This window comes from Phascolarctos cinereus, unplaced genomic scaffold, assembly GCF_003287225.1.
Source record: "Phascolarctos cinereus isolate Bilbo 61053 unplaced genomic scaffold, phaCin_HiC Scaffold_2;HRSCAF=192, whole genome shotgun sequence".
Taxonomy (NCBI): Eukaryota; Metazoa; Chordata; class Mammalia; order Diprotodontia; family Phascolarctidae; genus Phascolarctos; species Phascolarctos cinereus.
This window is the reverse complement of record NW_027555625.1, coordinates 367,310,068-367,331,394: the sequence shown is the minus strand read 5'-3', so window position 1 is coordinate 367,331,394 and position 21,327 is coordinate 367,310,068. Positions and strand designations below refer to the sequence as shown.

Here is a 21,327-nt window from a genome sequence, read left to right as displayed (position 1 = left end):
TCAAGGACTGTTTAACTTCCAGTACCTTCTTGTAAAATATAATAGCTAGCATTTATATATAGCACTTTAAGGTTTTCAAAGCACTTTATAAATAGGTAATTTTATCCTCACAACAAACTTAAGAGGTAAATGCCATTATTATCCCCATCTTATAGATGAGGAGGATGAGGCAAATAGAAGCTGATTTGCCCAGAATCACATAGGTAGTAAGTATCTAAGGTCAAATTTGAACTCAGATCTTCCTGACTCCATGTCTAACACTCTATCCACTCAACAACAGGTGTCTCTAGTTATTGAAGTGCCTGTAATGCTAATGTTTGGCACACAGAAGGTTCTTAATAAAAATATGTTACTTGGCTGGTTGTCCAAATGGAAAGAGGGGCACAGATGATTGAAATCTTGAGCTGAGTACTGAAGAAAACAGATTCCAAGAGGTAAGGAAAGTAGAGTTCCAGGTACTGGCGACAAATCTAACATATGGAGATAGGAACTGGAGTCATCTTTTGTAAGGAACAATAAGAACACCAAAATGGGAGAACTTTAGGGTAAGTAAAGGGTAGGAATGTGTTATGAGACTTGCAAAGTAGGAAGGGGCCAGGTTACAAAGAGCTTTAAATGGTAAAAAGTGTTTATATTTTATCCTAGAAGTAATAGGGAGAGATTACACTTTACTGAGTAAAGGGATGACATGGTCAGACTGGCCCTATTTTGGTGACCATGTAGAGAATATATTGAAGAGAGAGAAAACAGTGAGACCAATTAGAAAGCTATTTACAAAGTAAGAGTTTTTGAGGGACTACACCAGGCAAGGGGACTGATGGAGTAGAAATTGTGGAGGCAGAAATAAGACTTTGCAACTAAATTCAGTATGTTGGGGAAGGAGGAATGAGAAGTTGAGCAAAATGTAGAAATCGGAAATCTCAGAAACTGGAAAAATGATCACACTCTTAATAGAAATAGAGACATTCAGAAGACAGGATCTAGTGAGAAAGTTCTGTTTTGGACATGATGAGTTTGAGATGTCTAATAGACATCCAGTTCAAAAATGTCCAATAGGGAGATGGAGACAGACAATGGGTGCTTGAGAAAGAAAGCAGGACTAACTTTTATCAATCTGAGCATCACTTGAATAGAGGCGATAATTAAATCCAAGAGAGCTGACGAGATTACCAAATAAAAGAGTATCAAGAAAAATAAGAAGAGACCCAAGGACAGAACTCTGTGATACAACCACAGAGAGCAAAGTTGGTAGAAAAGGAAGCTGAGGGTGCTATTTAGAATAGATTAAGAATAGCTAGCATTTATATAGAACTTTAAGTTTGGCAAGGCACTTTACAAATGGTATCTCATTTTATCCTTGCAACAACACTGAAAGGTAGATGCATTTATTACTCCCATTTTAGAAATGAGGAAACTGAGGCAGACAGAGGCTAAGTGACTCGCCCAGAGTTACAGAGCTAGGAAGTGTCTGAGACTGGATTTGAGCTCAAGCCTTCCTGACTCCCAGCTCCCACACTCTTAACCATTGAATCATCTAATTGCCTCTTTAGAATATCTACAAACTTGAAACTGGATATTGGTAGGTAAGTGTTCAAAAGATGATAATACACAGTGCTCAAAAGAAATATAAACTATTAATAACCATATGAAAGAATGTTCCAAATCACTAATAATAAGAAAAATGCAAATCAAAACAGGTTTCACCACAGACCTAGCAAACTGGCAAAGATGGCAAAAGACAGGAATAGTCAATGTTGAAGGGGTTGTAAAAAGATGGTGACACTAATGTACTATCAAAAGAAGTTAATAACAAAAAAAGGCCACATATACACAAAAATATTTATAGCAACACATTTTTGGTAGCAAAGATATCTACCAACTGGGGAAGGGATAAACAAATTGTGGTAGATGAATGTAAATTGAATTTTACTGTGCTATAAGAAACAACAAATGTGATGACTTTACCTCAAACATCCTAATCACTCCCATGAGCTTGTGAACACCCACAAATGCATCATCTCTATGTTCAATAATTCTGAAATCCCTTTATGTGATCATAATCTACTGGTTTACAACTCTTCCTCTACTTACCTTTACCAAGCCATACTATTCTATAATCTCCAATCCTGTGGCCCCTTAGTTCTGTCCAAGGCTATCTCCCCTGCCCTAGCCCCTCTTTCCTTTTCTCCAAATCTTGACCCTTTGGTAAACCAATTGAACTCGACCTGTCATCTTGAGTCCCTGGCTCACTGACATCGGCAATTAGGCTTTGCCAAGTCTAAGCCTTGGATAACTCCCACCATCATATACACCTGCTGCTTAACAAAGATGGCCAAAATCATGCAATCACTCTGACTGGGTCCACTACAGATTTATGTTACACATAAATTTGGGTCCCCACTGCTGGTAGGCAATAATTCTATACCTTACCAATTCACTATACCACTTTCCACAGAAGCATTTTCAAACCTTTTCATCTCTCCCCAAACTTCCTGTAGCTCCCTCAACCCCTGACCTTCTCAGCTGAGAACATTTTACAGAAAAAAAAATTGAGTCTATTCACCATGAGCTCCCTCTTCTCCCCTCTTCCTCACCTTGTATAGCAACAGTGTACTATATATGTGTGTATATATCTATGTATGCATGCATGTATAGGATAATATATAGTAATATATACGTACACAGTATAATACAGAGTAATGCACCTTCTGACACTTTCTCCTCCTTCACCCCACCACACACAAAGAAGTAGCCATACTCCTTCCCAAAGCTTACCTCTCTACCCATTCCATTCCATTTCCTCCAACAGACTTCCCCTGTCATCCTCACTCACTTATTGTCAATCTTTTCCTGTTTATTGGTTCCTTCCCTGCTGCCTACAATCATACATATCCATGTCTCCCCTCTCCTCGAAAAACCCACACTACCATTCCATCCCTGCTAACTACTGTCCTGTACCTCTTCAGCCTTTTGTGGCCAAAGTCCTTGAAAAGTCATCTATACTATGTGCCTCCACTTTCTCTCCTCTTACTCTCTTCTTAATTCCTGACAATCTGGCTTCCATTATCATTCTACCACAACTGCTCTCTCTGAAGTTATTTATGATTTCTTGGTTGCCAAATCCAACAGCCTTTTCTAATTCCACATTCTTCTTGACTTCTACAGCTTCTGATACTGTTGATCACTCTCTTCTCCTTGACACTCTCTTTTCTTTGGTCTTCAGAACATCACTCTCTCCATTCTCCTCTCACCTACCTCCTCCAACTGTTCCTTCTCAGCCTCCTTTGTTGAACCTTCATACAGGTCATGCCCATTCACTGTGGCTGTCCTACAGGGCTCTGTTCTGGGCTGTTCCCTCTTCCTCCTCTATACTATTTCACTTGGTGATCTCAGCAACTACAGATTTATATATATACCAATGATTCTCAGATTCACCTATCTTGCTCTAAAATCTCCAGTGAACTGGACTTCCACTTCCGGGAGCCAAGATGGTGGAGTGAAAAGGTAGTCGCTCTCACTCTCCCCATCAACCTCTGAAAACCCAGAAAATATCACCCCAGAAAAAAAACCCTGGAATACCTGAACTAGAAGAAAGACAAGGAGCAGCAGTGTGGCAGCCCAGCAAACAGGTCTCCCAGTGCCTCATTAAAAATAAGGGAGGCAGAACTACAAGGGTCCCCAGACAGATAAGTACCCTGCGGCACTCATCTGAAAGGAGGTGAAGAAAACAACCTAAAGGCTTCCTAAAGCCCCCGCCTTGGTGGTTCCAACCTAACACCAGGTGAGTTGTCGGAGCCCTGCAGCCTCCAATTGTGAAGAAATCCTGAAGCCCAGGTGGTAGAACCGGCAAACACCAACACTTGGACCTCCCAGTGCCTCAGTGAGGGCAGGGGGAACCGGTGGAAACCAGCTCAGAAAACCACCAGGTGCCTCAGCAATCTACGGCAAAGGAATCTCCCAGTGCATTAGCAGAAATGAGGGAGACAACACTGCAGGCACAGCCCCAGGCAGATAAACACCCTGCACCACCCATCTAAAAGGAGCTGAAGAAAGCTAAAGGAAAGGAAAAGCAGGCAACCTAGAACTGCCTGAAAGTTCCAGCCTTGCTGATTCCAGCCCAACACAAGGTAAGCTGCCAGAAACCTATAGCCTCCAATTGCCAGCATAAGAGGCCCCAGCACACAAAGCCAGTGACCAAGACCTAGGCTCCCAACACAAGAAGCTTGGGTCAGTACCCTCTGTTCCCCAGCAGGAGAGCTCAATCTCTTTAAAGGCCAGGGAATAAAGAAACACCATGAGTAAAAAGAAACATACCATAGATTCATATTAGGAGAAGAGTGAAGATCAAGAGAGAAATTCGGAAGAGGACAACATTGTCAACAAACCCACATCTGCAACAACAAAAGGGAATATGAACTGGTCTGAAGCCCAAAAAGCCTTCTTAGAAGAGCTCAAGAAGGATTTTAATAGTCAAATGAGAGAGGTAGAAGAGTCCTTCAAAAATACAATTGGCCAATTGGAAAAAAAATACACTGAAGTAAACAAGTCCCTAAAAAACACAAATGGCCAACTGAAGAAGGAAGTACAAAAACTAACAGAAGAGTACACTGAAGAAAACAAGTCCCTAAAATCTCCAGTGAACTCCAGTCTTATATCTCCAGCTGTCTTTCAAACATTTCAAACTTGATGCCTTGCAGAAAGAATTGACTCTTGATCCTGTAATTTTAAATTTGATTTTACTCTAGAAGTGATTTTATTCTATAACCATATTCTTCTTCTCTGCCTCTGGGAGAAGCAGCTTATGTGCACTAAAGTTCAACCTCCTTTCTAAAGTTAGATACCAAGGCTAAGCTTTCCCACAACTGCTACTAGTTAAAAAAAATTCTCAAGACTCTCATAAAACATTTTTTCAGCATTTCCTGCAAAGTCTGTGTTGATCTTGTCCCATCTTTCAAAAAGATGGTCTTGTCTAATTTCCCAGTCACCAGTAAGGCTACCCTTATTAGTAACCTCAGAATACAGCTAGGATCCATAAAATTCACAAAAACATTCCTTAGAAATAGAGAGAAATGGATTTCATCCCATGTAGGGGTTATGCCCACTTTCTCTAAGGTAAACAATTATAATCTCTCACCTCTGTAATGCTGGCCAAGTACATGATTTTTGTTCTGTTCTTTGTTCTATGCTTATAAAAATGAGTTGTATCTTCAATTCAGGGTCTTCTGGCCAGAGGCAGGACCATTTGACCCATCCTTTATTATCGGGTTGCATTCTTCTGTTAATAAATATCTGGCACAGAGAACTGCCTCAGTTTATCATATTGTTAAATTTCACATGTGATTCTGTAGGTATCTTAAACTCAACATTTCTGAAACTGAACTCATTACTCATTATTTTTCCCCTAAACATTCCCCATCTCCTAACTTCCCTATTACTATTGAGGGCAACACCATCTTCCCAGTCTCACAACCTAGGGGTCATCCTTGATTTCTCCCTATCTCTCACCCTCCCCCCCTTTTATATAATGTGTTGCCAAGGCCTGTTGATTTCACCTTTATAACCTCTCTCAAATAAGCTCCCTTCTCTCCTCTGATGCTGCCACCACCCTATTGGAGGCCCTTGTCACCTAATACTTCAACTACTGTAAGAGCAACATGCTGGTGGGCCTGCCTGCCTCAAGTCTTTCTCCAGTCTAATCCATTCTCCATTCAACTGCCAAAATGATTTTCCGAAACTGCAGGTTGGATGATGTCACCTCTCTCCAAACCCCCACCCTATTGCTTCTAGGATCAAATATGAAATCCTATATTTGGCATTCAAAACCCTTCATAAACTAATTCCCTCCCCTACCTTTCCAGTCTTACAACAGCTTACTCCCTGCCATGTACTCTTCAATCCAGGACACTGGCTTCCTTGCTCTTCCTCAAACAAGAAATTCCACCTGTTGGTTCTGGGGAAGACTATGCCACACGACTGAAAGGTTCTCCCTCCTCATCTCCATCAACTGGCTTCCCTGGCTTTCTTCAAGTATTAACTAAAATCCCATCTTCTGCAGGAAGCTTTTCCCAACCCCTCCTAAATCTAGTGCCTTTCCTCTGCTAACTATTTCCTAGTTTTCCTGTATATAATTTGTTTGTATATACTTTGTTTGCCTATTGGCTTCCCCATTAGATTGTGAGCTTCTTAAGGGTAAGGATTGTCTTTTGTCTCTTTCTGTATTCTTAGCACTTAGAATAGTGCCTGGAACATTGTAGGTGCTTAATAAATGTTTAATGACTGTCTGACTTACTGACTGATGATCCAGAAGCATAAAAAGACTGATAGGAACAAGTAAGCAGAGCCAAAAAAACACTATAAAGACAAGAATGTAAATGGGAAAAAATGCTGAAAAATATTATAATAAAAACAGCTACTACTAACATTTATGTGGCACTTACTATGTGCTAGGCACTGTGCTAAAGGCTTTACAAATATTATCTCATTTGACCCTCACAATAACAAGCCAGGGAAGTAGATGTTATTATTATCATCCCCATTTTAAAAATGAGGAAACTGAAACAAGCAGAGGGTAAGTGACTTGCACAGGGTCACAAAAGCTATTAAGTACCTGAGGCTATATCTGAACTCAGGTGTGACTATAGGTCTAGTGTTCTCTCCACTGTGACACCTAACTGCCCCATTTCATCAGACAAGAATATCACACTTAAAGATTACCCACAACTGCCTGATTCTTAGCACCCTTTGCCCAGTTTTCTGGCATCATTAGTAAAAAGTCAGTAGCAGTAGAGGACTAAGAGCTACTTAAAATTTGGGGGGGGGGGGGTAGAGCCAAGATGGCAGAGTAAAAGCAGTGAATTGTTTCAGCTCTCCTCCAAGCCCCTTTAAATACCAGTAAAAAAATGACTCTAAACAAATTATAGAGCAGCAAAAACCACAAAAAGACAGAGTGAAACAAATTTCCAGCCCAAGACAACCTGGATGGTTAATAGGAAAGGTCTGTTGAGCCAGGCTGGGAAAAGAGGGGACTTCAGCATGGGCTGAGCAGACAAAGATGGGCTCCCAGCAAACCCCAGGCCTCAAGGGACTGAATCACAGGCAGCTATGGCAGTTTCCAAACTTCTCAACCCACACATGCCAAAGACAACTTAGAAGGTCAGTGAGAAAGGTCTTTCGGACCTGGGAGAGAGAGAAGCACGGTCCAGCCCTGGCCCTAGTATAGTCCCAGGGTGGCGGCAGCAGCAGTAGCTGCTTCTGGAGCTCTCAGACCACAGATGATGGGGGGATCAAGCAGCTGATCAGAGGAGGATTGCAGGGATCTCTTTGCTGGTACTGAAGCAGGATTATCTTGCTTTGCCTGTGCTTGGATTTGGGTTGCAGTCCTGGGGCAAGAAGGAGCACTGATATAAGCAGAGCTTGTGGCAACAGTGGAGAGACAATCCTCCTCACAGTTCAAAGGCAGAAAAGAGGGCTTGTGGTCACTCATAGACCAGAGCACAGGCCAGGAAAAGAGTAAACACCTCTCCTTTGATCATACCACCTTGGAAAAACTGAAAATTTACAGGTCCCTAGAAGCATCTCTGAAAACAGCTGCACAAAATCCCTGAAGCTTCAGAGAGTATACCCCCCCCCCACTGGAAGCTGACTCCTACCTTAACAAAGAGTTTAAAACTCAAGTAATTGGCTGGAAACATGAGCAGGCAGCAGGAAAAAACTCAGACTATAGAATCTTACTTTGGCGAAAAAGAAGATCAAAACATAAAACCAGAAGAAGACAACAAAGTCAAAGCTTCTACACCCAAAGCCTCCAAGAAAAATATGAATCAGTCCCAGGCCATGGAAGAGCTCAAAAAAGATTTTGAAAAGTAAAAGAAGTACAGGAAAAATTGGGAAGAGAAATGAGAGTGATGCAAGAAAATCATAAAAAATGTGTCAACAGCTTGCTAAAGGAGACTCAAAAAAAATACTGAAGAAAATAACACCTTAAAAAATAGACTAACCCAAATGGCAAAAGAGGTCCAAAAAGCCAATGAGGAGAAGAATGCCTTAAAAAGCAGAACTGGCCAATGGAAAAGGAGGTCTAAAAGCTCACTGAAGAAAATGGAGCAAATGGAAGGGAGAAAAGACTGAGGGAAGTAGTATTCAGAATGCACGTCATTGGAGTGTAAGGAGAGGAGAGAAGGGAAGAAAATTTAGAATTCAAAAATCTTGTGGAAGTGAATGTTGAAAACTAAAAATAAAGTAACTTAAAATTAGTAAATAAATAAGTGAAATTTTTCTTTGTTTCCTATGTTGCCATGCCTAAGAATTCATTGCCTAGTGGCTAACCTGCTGCTGCTGAGTCTCTACATGCTTAATACTTGTTCTTAGAGATTATCTGAATTTTATTGCTGGGTCATACTCATGTGGGTCTGTGTTCTCTTCGATTTGGATGTTCCCTCCAACAGTGCAGAAGATCACAATCCACCCATACCTGCCTATTCTGTGTGACTTTTCTACGTGTCCTCTCATAAATCCACCACAGGACCTCCACTCAGGCCTACTGGACAGAGGCCCTCTTTGCTTTCTCCTGAAAATATATGCTCCTATAGAACACCTGGACTGTTTGTTTATCAAACCTTAACACATGACCAGCTCATCTTCTCTATAACACATTTTCCTGATTGTATCTTTTACTATTTTTCTTCAAATGTCCTCACTGGTTATATGCTGTGACCTCATTATACCCACTTTGCTCCTCTATAGTTTGTGCATTGAACTACATGTTGTAATCTGAGCAGGAGACATTTTCCATATACTTGATCTTTCCTTTGTACATGGTCAGACCACTTTCTTTTATGTGGCTATGGATCTCTTCCAGGAGGTTCGTAAAGTTCTGCAAAGTTTGATGCAATAGAATATTTAGCCACAAATAGAAACATCAATAGGACACCCTTCTTTAAGGTGGATTCTGCCCTGGATTTCCACTATCACAATGGCATACACATCTGGCACATAGATGTCTCCCTGTTTTGTGCCTTACCTGAGATTTTTGATCAGCAGGTTGCAGAATAGGATTATTTCTACTACTATTCTGTCTTTTAAGGAATCATGAATAATTTTGATATATGAAGGAGAGACAACTTACTAGCTGAGAACTTTACAGAGGTCTTTTTATCTGCCAGATTGTCCATAATAAGGACAGTGATATTTTGTACATCTGTCAATAAGTTTTGAATTGTTAAGGGTATGGTTCACTGTGAAATATTTCATTTAAAAGCCTTACTCATACCTCACCAATGATATATTCAATTTGGGTTTAGATGAGTCTAAGATTTTAGACCGATTGGAAAGTAGGCTCTATGTGGTTGTTAATGTTATCTTGGTTGTTTTTTTCTCAGTATTAATGAAGTCTCAGTATTAATAAAAAATTGTGTTTGTTTTCCTCTGTGCTTTGGTATCTTTCTCTCCTACAGCTATCTTGTGAACTATTTCCTCAGTGCCCTCACAGCTGTATTTCCTCCAACACAGATATTTTCTATGCTTTCTTCTAGTTCACTTTCTTTTCTCACCTTTCTTGTCTTTACTGTTATTCCTACCTTTCCTCTACCACATGACTTCTCTGGCTTCCTTCAAGTTTCAGCTAAAATCCTACCTTCTGCAAGAAGCTTTCACCAATCCTCTTTAATACTAGTGTGTTCCCTTTGAAGTTAACTTCAATTTACCCAGAGTGAGAATGAGAGTGAGGATGTGTGTGTCTGTCTGTGTGACATCTTAGTACATAGTTGGTTTACATGCTTCTCTGCCATTAAACCATGAGCACCTTGACTCAACTGTTTTTGCCTTTATCTGCATCCCCAACACTTAGCACAATGCCTAGAATGTAGCAGTTTGCTGACTAAGGTACTTATATTTGTTTAAATAACAAATAGTTCAAGGTAAAGTTTTTTCATCTGTATATAGTATCTTTCCCACTATAACAGCTTTTTACCAAATCAGCTCTTTGCTCACACAAGTTGGTAGATCTAGTTGTACACTGAGTTTCCATGCAACAATCCTTCGAAATCTGGCTTCCATCCTCATTACTTGATGAAAATCAGTCTCCCAAGTTAACAATGATATTAATCAACAAATCTGATAGTCTTTGTTTAGTCTTCACACTTCTCAACCTATCTAATGTATTTGATATTGACAATCACTCACCCTCTCTCCTGGTCCTTTCTGCTCCATGTGCTTTTCTGGTTCTCTTTTTCCTGTCTAATAACTCCTCCATCTTCTTTTGCTGGTTCATCATCCATATTAGGCTCCCTAACTGTGAGTGTACCCCAAGGTTCTACCCTAGTCCATCCTCCTACTCTTTCTCTCTTTGCACTCCTCTTGGTGAATTCATTTACATCATCTTCCAAGGATTTAATTTCCCTGCATAAACTTAAAAAAAAAAACACACCTGCTTGCTATGCTATATAATAACAAAGTTTACGCCTGTATTAGTTTCCTGAGTACTAATTTTCTGTAAATACTTGAACCCAGTTCTACACTCTAACCTGAGCTGTGAGGCCAAACACAGAACACTAATAAACAAATAATGATAAAAAATGTAAAGTAACACCAGCAGCATTTTGGAGGGATTATCTATAAAGCATTAACAGGAGAATATGGACAAGAATCACGAGAAGAAAAATCATGATCTGTACCAAAGGAAAGAGTATTCACACTGATGAAATCAGAGATCAAATGAAGTAAATGAAAAAGCAGTTTTGTTTATAAGCCATAGTTTGGAATACAATCCGAAATTCTGTCATTATATATTACAGATAAGTTGAATCAAAGAAATCTTTTTTAACTACACATAAGCACCTTCCTTTACGGAAGTATTCAGTTTATACTATCCACCAGCATCTGATGTTAGCCTATCCAAATTACAAAAATAATCCTTAAGAGGCAAAATTTTCATACTGAAACTGAGGAAACATATCATAAAGGTGAAAGCTTCATAATACTTATCATGCAAAGTAAACTAAGAAGTTAGATAAAACCAATTAGGATAAGACATGAAGTCTTAGGATCATACTGACTAAAGACATAGGTTCAGTTTAATGCTTTAATACTTACCTATTGTAGAGTTTCTCATAAAAATTTTTATTTGGCAATGTTAAGTAAATATTTGGTAATGTAAGTTCCAATACATAGTGAGAGTTGCTGACTGCTTTGTCTTGAAACTCTGTCATCTCCATTGCATCACCTGGCATTACCATCTAAAGAACAAGCCAATTTTAGGTTTAGTGAAAAAAAAAAAAACCTAAAACAAATCACTCTCATGGCCTAATAATACGGGAAGGCAGTAAGAAGAAATGGAAAGATTTCTGGATTTAGTCACAGGACTTGGGTTAAAACTCCAACTCTGTCTCTTACTACCTATGTAACCTTGGAAAGGCAACATCTCCATGAGCCTCCATTTCTTCATCACTGAGGAAGCTGGACACAGTGACCTCTGAAGTCCCTTTTAAGCCTAAATCTATAAGTACATTTTCATTCATTTCTGGATTTGGGATGACCAAGAAAATATACTTTATTTAGAAAACAAAATACCAAATGAAAACAAATAGCATTACTAATTCTGAAATCCCTGCTTAAAATATGGAATAAAATTTTTTTGTTTTAATCAGGGAATTAGAGCAATCCTTTATCTCATTTGGAAAATAAAAGTCTCCTTTTGCCTTATAGTACCTGTTCATTTTCAAACATTACTCTACGAGAAGAAAAAGGAGATGGCTCTGGTCTTCTTAAATCACAAACATCTTTCAGAGAATGAGCTCCTCCTTCTTCTTCCTCCTGAAAGTGACCATCACTCTCTTCTTCTTCCTCCGCTGCTATTCTCTCCAAAATGGAATGCATAGCTAGTGGGTTTATTTTCAGTACAATCCTAGTAGTCAAAAAATATAGAAATCCATTTATTAAAAGAAAATTTAAATATGAAAATATTCCTCATGCACAACTAAAAAGGCTGCATAATGTTACCAACAATTACTTGAATATAAGACATAATATAAAAGATAACATCCAGAAGATATATGATCAGAAAAGGAGGCAGACTGGTTATATATTAAGAACAAGGGAAAACATAAAGAATACACTGTACTAGCACATATTAAATGATAAAAAAAAACTAAAAGAAGGTCTATTATACGCTAGATGGGCCCCTTATTTAAAAAAAAAAAGTATGGAGGATATGGACAAAAGAATTAAACAAAATTAAAAGGTATTGATCAGCTGTAATCTCCACTGCCAGGGAGAACACTCATATTGAAAAGATACTGGATCCACAAAAACATTCTTAATAAATATTCAAGATGTAAAACATTAGCCAAAAATAGTATTTATGCTTCTCAAAAAAGAAAAATCCAGCAGTTCTAGAAATTGTGAATTACTGCATACTTACCGTGGCCAATCAAAGTCATCTGATGATGTTATATCTCCATCTATTCCACTTGACACTTGGAAAAACTTGACTAATGGTTCTCCTTTATCTTCTTGGAATGAGCCTAAAAAATGTGTTAAAAGCTTAATAAATCAAAATACACAAAGTAAAGTACATCAAAGACATACTATATTCATGTTTCATACGTGGGTTATACACAGATAGCATTAAGCAGGATGGCTAATCTATGTTCATGAAATGTGACTAATAGAAGGATTTCTTTAAGTCGGAGTTTTATAAATTAATCTTTTTTAAAAAAATACTTTTAACAGGGGCATCTTGGTGGCACAGCGGATAGAGCACTAGACCTGGAGTCAAGAGGACCTGAGTTCAAATCTGGCCTCAGACACATAATACTAGCTATGTGACTCTGGGCAAGTCACTTAACCCCAAATGCCTAAAAAAAAAAGATACTGTTAACAGATTGTCTCTTTACAATATAAAAAAAAACTTTCATAGAAAAAAATTGTTTTATTAAGTTATTAACATATCAAAAAGCCTTGGAAGCAAGTAAGGAAAAACATTAAATTTTTATTAACTGAAATGGCAAATTTCATAAATTAGAACCTTTTATAATTTTCAGGCATTTGCTAAATGCAGTAAGAAAAGAATATAATCCCTAAAAGACAAGAATGTCTTATTCTTCTCCATCTGGAGAAGGTAGTTATTTTGTTTTTAAAGATTCAGATCACAAGCCATGAAACACAAGCTTTATCTGTCACTACACACCACCTAGCCCTATCCATTTGATATTTTTAATCTCCTTATTTTACAGAATCTAGGGCCTATGAGTATAGGCATTCTTTAAGTTAGGTTTAAAAAATTTAAGAAAAAAAATTTATAGGTTAAAAATACCCATAAAAATATGGGGAAGGTCAAAAGAAACATCTTAACATTAGAATCAAAATAAGTTGTATTATATACAAGTGTACTCTACCATCAATTTAAAAAGTTTAAACACCTAAAATTTTTCTAAGAGCAAACAATGTTATTTAAATAAAATTGCAAGAATATCCTCTAGAAATTTATTTTAAAATGTTCTAACAGATGAAGCTAATACAAGTGTCTATAAATCACAAATCAGAGATATAAAATACAAATGACATAATTGTTTTCTTGTTTGTTTTTACCAGTAGTTATCAACAAAACGTAGACATAGAAGGTTCCATAATACAAAAGCTTGAGGAATCAAGCCATTTTTATTTTTTGGAGGAAGAGTTATCATTTATTTCTACAAATTGATGAGACTACCAAGAATGCTCAAATTGAAGTCCCTGAATTCTTGCAAAAGAGAACCATAATAAAATCGCTGAAGTAAGGAAGGCCTTTCAAAGATTTCAGTAGGAAATTCTGGAAAACCTTGAGTGAGGGCAAGGAGGCAATAGCAGGATGATGGGTATATTCATAGAAAATAGTCTGGAAATTATACAAGGTAAACTAGTAGATTCTGATCTGCGATGGAGATTCTTACCAAGAATAGTTTAAGACATTTTTTTAATGAAAATGAACACTGTTTAAAAAAAAACTCCCATAGGGCTAACAATATAAAATCATGTTGAACTGAATTAAATTGTCATTAATAAGTCGGCTTTGCCCTGCAGTTTGTAGCCTGAATCACTCTGTCACTGAAGAAAATTAATGTGTCAAAGAATTCAGTAAAAGCCTGCTATAATGCTGCTACCTAAAAAGGAAACAGTTTTGCTATAATGAAATCTCTTCTCTTTATTGCATACTTTAATAAAATCTTGGGGAGGAGAACATTTTGGGTGTATTTTTTTTAGATGAATAACTTCTTTTTTTCACCACCATTTTAGATTGATTGGCACATTAAAATCTTACCAAATAGCTCTCTAAAGGTAAGCTCCAATTTAATTTGCTCTGGAGATGATCCTCCTATAAACTCAGTCTTAAACTCCATATTGGTGAATTCTAAATGAAGGATCTCCTTTTGAAGTGACTTCTTAAACCAAGGTCCTCTTTCCTGATCTGATCGAAGGTCCGGTATGGGGAAGCGAACAGCAAGGTTTAATGCCGGTGTACTGACTTGTATAGATATCTGACAATTTGGAGGAGTATGTGAATCATCCAAAAAAACTTCTGTGAAAGCTTTGTGCTAAAACACAAAAATATTTTTTAAAAGGTTAAATAGTTAATTCAATTAATGGATATAATACATGAAGGTAATATGAAACTATACTTAAAACAGCAATTGAGTGTTACTTTTGAAAAGGATAGACTTTGCATATCACATTAATTATTACTACATTTTGAGAGATTTGGTTACTTTATTTGATAAATCATGGCAAAAGTCATAATTATAAAGAGGTATGACAAAAGATAATTCCTAATGTAGAAAATAAAAACAAAAATTAACAAAACAATGACAAAGAGTCATGACTTCATAAAATAAGCATTACATATACCTAAGCTGAAAATTAAACAAGGCAAATAAAACGTGAAAATGAACCTGAATTGTTATGGAACACAACTCTAATCAGTTAAAAATCAAAGTCAGATCCCAATAAAGATCAATTTTATAGGTTTTCCTAAAAAGTAGTAATCACGTTGCAGTGATCACCAAAAAATGCCACTCAACAGAGTGCTGAAAATATATAAAATACATCATGTAACCCCTGATCGTATCTCCAATCTACTAGAAAATTCAAGTGTTCTTATATTATTTTAATGGATAATCCAATGATTCTTTACTGTAGTATAAACTTTTTCTATGATTTAAATGCAAAAAAAAAAGATTTGGTTTCCAAATATTTTTAAAATGTGCCAATAAATACATTTTTACCAAATAACTTGTCAACAATGTTTCCTCACAAGTAAATGGTACTCTGGAGGGGTGTTTTCTGGTGTCAAAAGTTAAAGAATCCCAACTTATTATTACAGAAAAAAATCAAAGACAAAAGCAAATTATTTTTAAATGTGATGTTCAGCATTCCCATTGTCACTTGTTTTTTTAACCTGTTACTGGAAAAACTTACTTTGGGCCAAACATATCACTCCTGGGCACAGAAAAACTAGAATGTCACAAAGAGGATGATATATTCCCCCAAAGAGTTAAAGAGCTGCACAAACAGCACACCATTTTCTGAACTGGGATTTTTGTCACCTTCCCTGCTGTGGCAATGCTGCTGCAAATGACCCCAACATCATGATAACAGCAGGGTAACTAGGAAGATAGAATAATTTTTTATTCAGTAAGACCATGTGATCCACAGGAACTTATGTATTCTAGTAAAAGAATACAAGTCACTTTCAGAAAACAAAAAAAGTCATTGAAATGGATTGCTAAAAAGATTAGATTAAAATTAGATTTTAAAAGATCAGATTCCTAAGTGATTACCACATGTGATTCTATAGTGACCATGTCACTCCTTTCTCAAACTCCAGTGGTTCCCTATTGACTATAGGATAGTACACCTCATTTGGTTTTTAAAGACCATTCAGAACTGGGTCCCAGCCTACTTTTCTTGTCTCATGATACATTCATCACTTTATCATATTCTCCAGTCCAGTCAAATAGGCCTTCTTGCTGTTGCACACACATAACATTTCATGTCCCATGTTGGCCTTTGTGATGACTGTCAGGCCTCAAATGCATTCCCTCCTGACCTTCAATATATCTAATCTTTTCCCTTCTTCAAAACTTAGCTTAAAAGCTCCTATACCATCTTTCCTAATAACCCCAATGGCTAGCACCCTCTCATACCTAAACTACCTTTTATTTATTTTATACAAACATATGTAAGTAGATCTTATGTCTCCCAATACAAGTTCCCTGACAGCAGGCACTATTTTTGTCTTTGTATTCCCACTGTATATAGCTGCCACATAGCAGGTATTTAATAAATGCTTATTAACTGATGGACTATTAATGTACTTAAAATTTCAGAAACTCAGTGAACAACTGCAACAAAAATGATCTTTGCAGCCCACTCAATCTATGCCTGGCAAGAATACAGACACACACACACACACACACACACACACACACACACACACCCACACCCCACTTCCAAAGTAATGAGTGCACATCTGGATATTTAAGGGATAACAGGTGACTGATTTTTTTTTACCACTTTTGTTTCATTCCTTCAATCTTTACTGAATAATAATTAACACTATCCTATCTTTAAAAGCTTATATATGTAGAGGAGTTGGGCTACAGGGGGATAAACCAGTATTTAACCAAAACTTTTAGCCTCCCAAGCACCTACAAGAGCTCTAGACATAATGCTTAATACATTTTTGTTGGGGACTTCCAAATAAAATGGCTATGTCAAAAGGTCATACAGAAGATCAAGTCTCCCCAACAGAAACGCCAACAAACATCTGAAAATAGTCCTAGAAGGCCCAGTAACAAAGAAATTCAAAAAGAAGCCAATATAAAATGCTCCATACAGTCCAGAACTACATAAAAGGGATCAAAGAAGGTGGAGTTTGGTAAGGGAGTCAGAACTAACTCAAGGAAATATAGAACTAGAAGTACTGAGATCAATTATGCTAAGACACCAGCACAAACTGCAATAACTGAGCTAGACGTCAACAGAAGCAGAGAGAGGAGAGAAACCAGCTCAAATTCCTGCACAAAGACTTGTAGCTAGTCAATACTCTGAATGGGAACCAACACCAGCTCCAATGATCAGGAACCTGAAGTTAAATCCTGGCTCTATCTTGTCAGATCAGAAGCAGAGTCTGAATCAGCCCTTTCTGCTCACTGAACAGAAAGACATATGCATTCCTCAAAGCACTGGGAGTCACAGAAAGAAACAGTGCAAACTCATCATCTGGCACCAGCAGCTCCATACAGAAGCCTTGAAACCAAAATTATCTCTAACACGCCACTAGTGCCTGTCAGGAACACATGAGAGGTCAGGACCAACTCTTCATTAAGGATCACAGAAAGAAAAAGAAAAGGTCATTCAAAGATGAAAGCTGCCATAGATTACCAGAAAAACTGAGCAAAAACAATTTTTTAATTAAAAAAAAACCACAAAAATAGAAATCCTAAAAATCAAAACAGAAAACAACAACAAAAATTGAAGCTGGTTTTGGGGAAAAACTAACAAAAGAAACTGCTAACCTGATTAAAAAAGGCAAGAAAATTAAATATCTAATAACAAAAATTGAAAAAAGATAACATAACAAATGAAGTAGAAACAAGAAATTATTAGTAACTATTCTACCTAATTATATGCCAACAAAATTTATAACTTCACATTTACAAAAATTAAAAAACAGCCAACAAGACAAAGAATTTAAATAACCCAATATTTTAAAAAATCATAAAGGAATTCTCAAAGAAGAATATCCCAGGTCAAAAAGAATTTACAAGTGAATTCTACTAATCCCTTAAAAATCAATTTTTTTAATAAAGTGCATACAAAAATAGGGAAGGATGTTATCACTCCCAAGCTCCTTCTATAAGACAAATAGGGATTCAATAGCTAAACCAGAAGGCATGAAGTCAGAATTAGGAAATTATAAACCAATATCTCTAATGAATACTGATGAAAAATATTGAATATTACCAAAGAATCTAGAGGAATGTATTTAAAAGGTTAAATACTATGACCAAGGGGCAGCTAGGAGGCACAGTGGATAGAGTTCTGTCCTTGGAGTCAGGAGGACCTGAGTTCAAAGCTGGGCTCAGACATTTGACAATTACTAGCTATGTGACCCTGGGCAAGTCACTTAACCCCAACTGCCTCACCAAAAAGATAGATAGATAGATAGATAGATAGATAGATAGATAGATAGATAGATAGATAAAATAAATAAATAAATAAGTAAATGAATGAAGAAAGAAAGAAAGAAAGAAAGAAAGAAAGAAAGAAAGAAAGAAAGAAAGAAAGAAAGAAAGAAAGAAAGAAAGAAAGAAAGAAAGAAAGAAAGATTTTTTAAAATGCTATAACCAGATTGGATACTAAGAACTCAGAGTTGGTTCAATATTAGGAAAACTATAAACATAAGGCTATATTACTGCAAAAATAACAAAAACTCACATGATACAGATGCATTCTGATAAATATATGGATATATTTTTGACAAAACACATTTTTATATGAAAAGCACTAAAAAGCATAGGAATGAATATAACTTTATTCATTATAACAAATAATCTGAATAAAACCAAGAGCTAGAATGCTCTATAAGAGAGAAAGACTTGAGGCCTTTCCAACAAGATTAGGGGTAAAGTAAGGATGTCCATTTTTATTTGATAAAGTACTAAGACACGAAAAAGACAAGGAAGGAATAAGCCTAAGGAAAAGAGAAATAAAACGACTATCTTATGCAGATTTGATAATTTGCTTACAGCATCCTAGAGACTAACTAAAAATTTAATAGAAACAGTAACTTAAGCAAAGAAGACACCAAATAAACTCACAAAGCTCAACAGCACTGAATGGATGGAGTCTGAAAAATACAGACTGAAGCACACTTATTTTTCTCGGATTTTTATTTTGCTTTTTTTTTTTTTACAACCTGATTGATACGGAAATGTTCTGCTTGACTACACATGTATAACTTATATCAAATCGCTTGCCTTCTCAATAAAGGGGGTGGCGAGGGAGGGAGAGAATTTAGAATTTAATTTTTAAAATATGTTGAAAACTATTTTTACACATAATTGGGGAAAAATAAAATACTAAATAAAATGTTACCATCAAAAACCAGCAGAAACAGTTTATTTTCTAGAACTAGACAAAATTATAATAGATGAGGAAAAAAAGGCAAGATTATAAAAGAATTTTTTTTAAAGCAGGAAGAGGCCAAGCAATATCAGATACACATAAAGCAGTAATCACCAAAACTATATAATATTAATTAAAAATAGAAAGGTTGATCACTGGAACAGATTAGGTACACAAGGTCCAGAAGTAAATGAACACAGTAGCAAAGTATTCGATTCAATCCCAAGGATACATACTATTTAAGTAAGGACTCATTTTCAATATTCAGCATTAACTACAGGGAAAATATGACAGTAGTCAAGAACAGGCAGAGCCAAGATTTTGGAGTATTGGGAAATACTACAGTGAGATCACTACCAAAATTCTTTCAAACAGATCTAGAAAAAAACACCTGACTAAATCCCAAAGAAATCTAAGAAAAAGTTGAAGTGAGTCATTTTTTTCAGTATAGGTTGGTCTAGGGTAACAGAACGGTCTACAAATACTGGGGGATAGGGTCTGGCCAGGTATACATGGGAACAAGCCAAGGTAAGAGGAGTTACCAGAACCCAATACAGGAAATTACAACAGGAAAATACCAACTGGTAGCTTTGTCACCAACTACCCAGGTTTTAGGTCACAAGACTGATCTAAGATCCAAGACTGAATATGGTAGTGGTAGCATGGCAGGCGACAGGCTATATAATGAGTTGAGAAAAACAAGTTCAGAAGTAAGCAGCAGCAACATGGCTTCAGAGTCCAAGAACCAAACAGTGTCTCAACTCCAGCTTCCACCCCAGTCTAAAGCCTAGAGAGGAATAATCAGGGTAGGAATCAAGGACCAAGAGAGCCTGCAGTTCTGTCACTCAGAACCAGCAGGGTATTCCAGCTGGCTAATAGGAGCTGAGTCCAACAGTAATGTACTATTGTTCAGACCCAAACGAAGGTCAGGAAGCTGCAAAGCTCAGAACACGAGGGCAGAAATCAGACTTTGACTTGGATCTGAACACATTGGGAGCATTGAAAAATTGTAGGTCATCAGTCTTAGTTGGCTTTGAAAGGCTTGAATGACAAAATACCTAATAACCAAAGAAAGTAACAGCAGCAGAACAGGCCTAGACTTTCCCTCCAGACCAGCATAAAGCCAGGCCTGAGATAAAGTCTTCAGTCAAAAAGTAGAATAGAAAAATGAACAATAAAAAAAAAGGAATACCATAAAAAGACTGTATAGTGTCAGAGATGCTCAAGACACAAACACTGAAGAAAAGAATGGCTCTAAAATATCGACAGGCAATACTAAGAGAAACACCTAGCTTATGCACAAAGTCAGCTAAAAATCCTGGAAGAGAAGAAGCAAGGATATTTTTGAAAGAATTTAAAATTTTTTATAAATGAAATGAGAGCTCAAAAGGAAAAAAAAACTATAAAATAATTTACAACTATGGAAGAAAGAACTGGAATGGGATATGAAAGCTTAGCACGATACAAAATCTTGCTCAAGCAACAAACTCCCCAAAATTAGAATGGACCAAGTAGAAGTCAATGATTCCACAAGATATCAAGAAATATTAAATCAAAGTCAAAGGACTAGGAAAACAAAAAGAAGAAAATTAAGGCATTTCATAGCAAAAATAAATGACCTGGGAAACAGATCAAGAAGAAAAAATTTAGGAATCATTGGATGACCTGAACGTTATCATCAAAAAGAAGGGCCGAGGAACATTATTTCAAAATAATCTTAAAAGAAAACTAACCCTCTAAAAGAAATTAGATAAGAAGCAGGTCGTGTACGTCTCATAGCTATGGGGAGATGTATTCTTACCAAAGAAGAGATAGAGGCAACTACAAAAGACAAAATAAATAAAATATAAAATCTAATAACCTGAAATTGAAATGCTTCTGTAGAAGCATCTAGGATAAGAAAAGAAGAGGTCAAATAGGAAAAAAATAAAATATATAAACAATTAATACATATATGTAAGACTATTCTCGAATAGTAAAATGATATCAATAAAGTTCTCCTAGCTGTGTGACATTAGGCAAGTCATTTAACCCCAACTGCCTCACCAATAATAATAATAATAATAATAATAATAATAGTTTTCAAAAGAACTACAAAATATTAACAACCACATGAAAAAAAATGCACCAAATAACTAATAAGAGAAATGTGAAATCAAAAGAAAC

At 36.7% G+C, this 21,327-nt stretch overlaps 1 protein-coding gene across 1 annotated transcript in view; it reads right to left on the bottom strand.

Moving 5' to 3' along the window:
• Window positions 1-21,327, bottom strand: part of ATG2B (autophagy related 2B) — a 150,306-nt gene that overhangs the window by 46,778 nt on the left and 82,201 nt on the right. The window contains exons 15-18 of the mRNA XM_021007314.2: window positions 14,294-14,567; window positions 12,416-12,518; window positions 11,704-11,899; window positions 11,089-11,231 (exon numbers count right to left, since the gene is read on the bottom strand). Of these exons, the coding sequence (XP_020862973.1) occupies window positions 11,089-11,231; window positions 11,704-11,899; window positions 12,416-12,518; window positions 14,294-14,567 (716 nt within the window). The remainder of the gene's footprint in view (window positions 1-11,088; window positions 11,232-11,703; window positions 11,900-12,415; window positions 12,519-14,293; window positions 14,568-21,327) is intronic.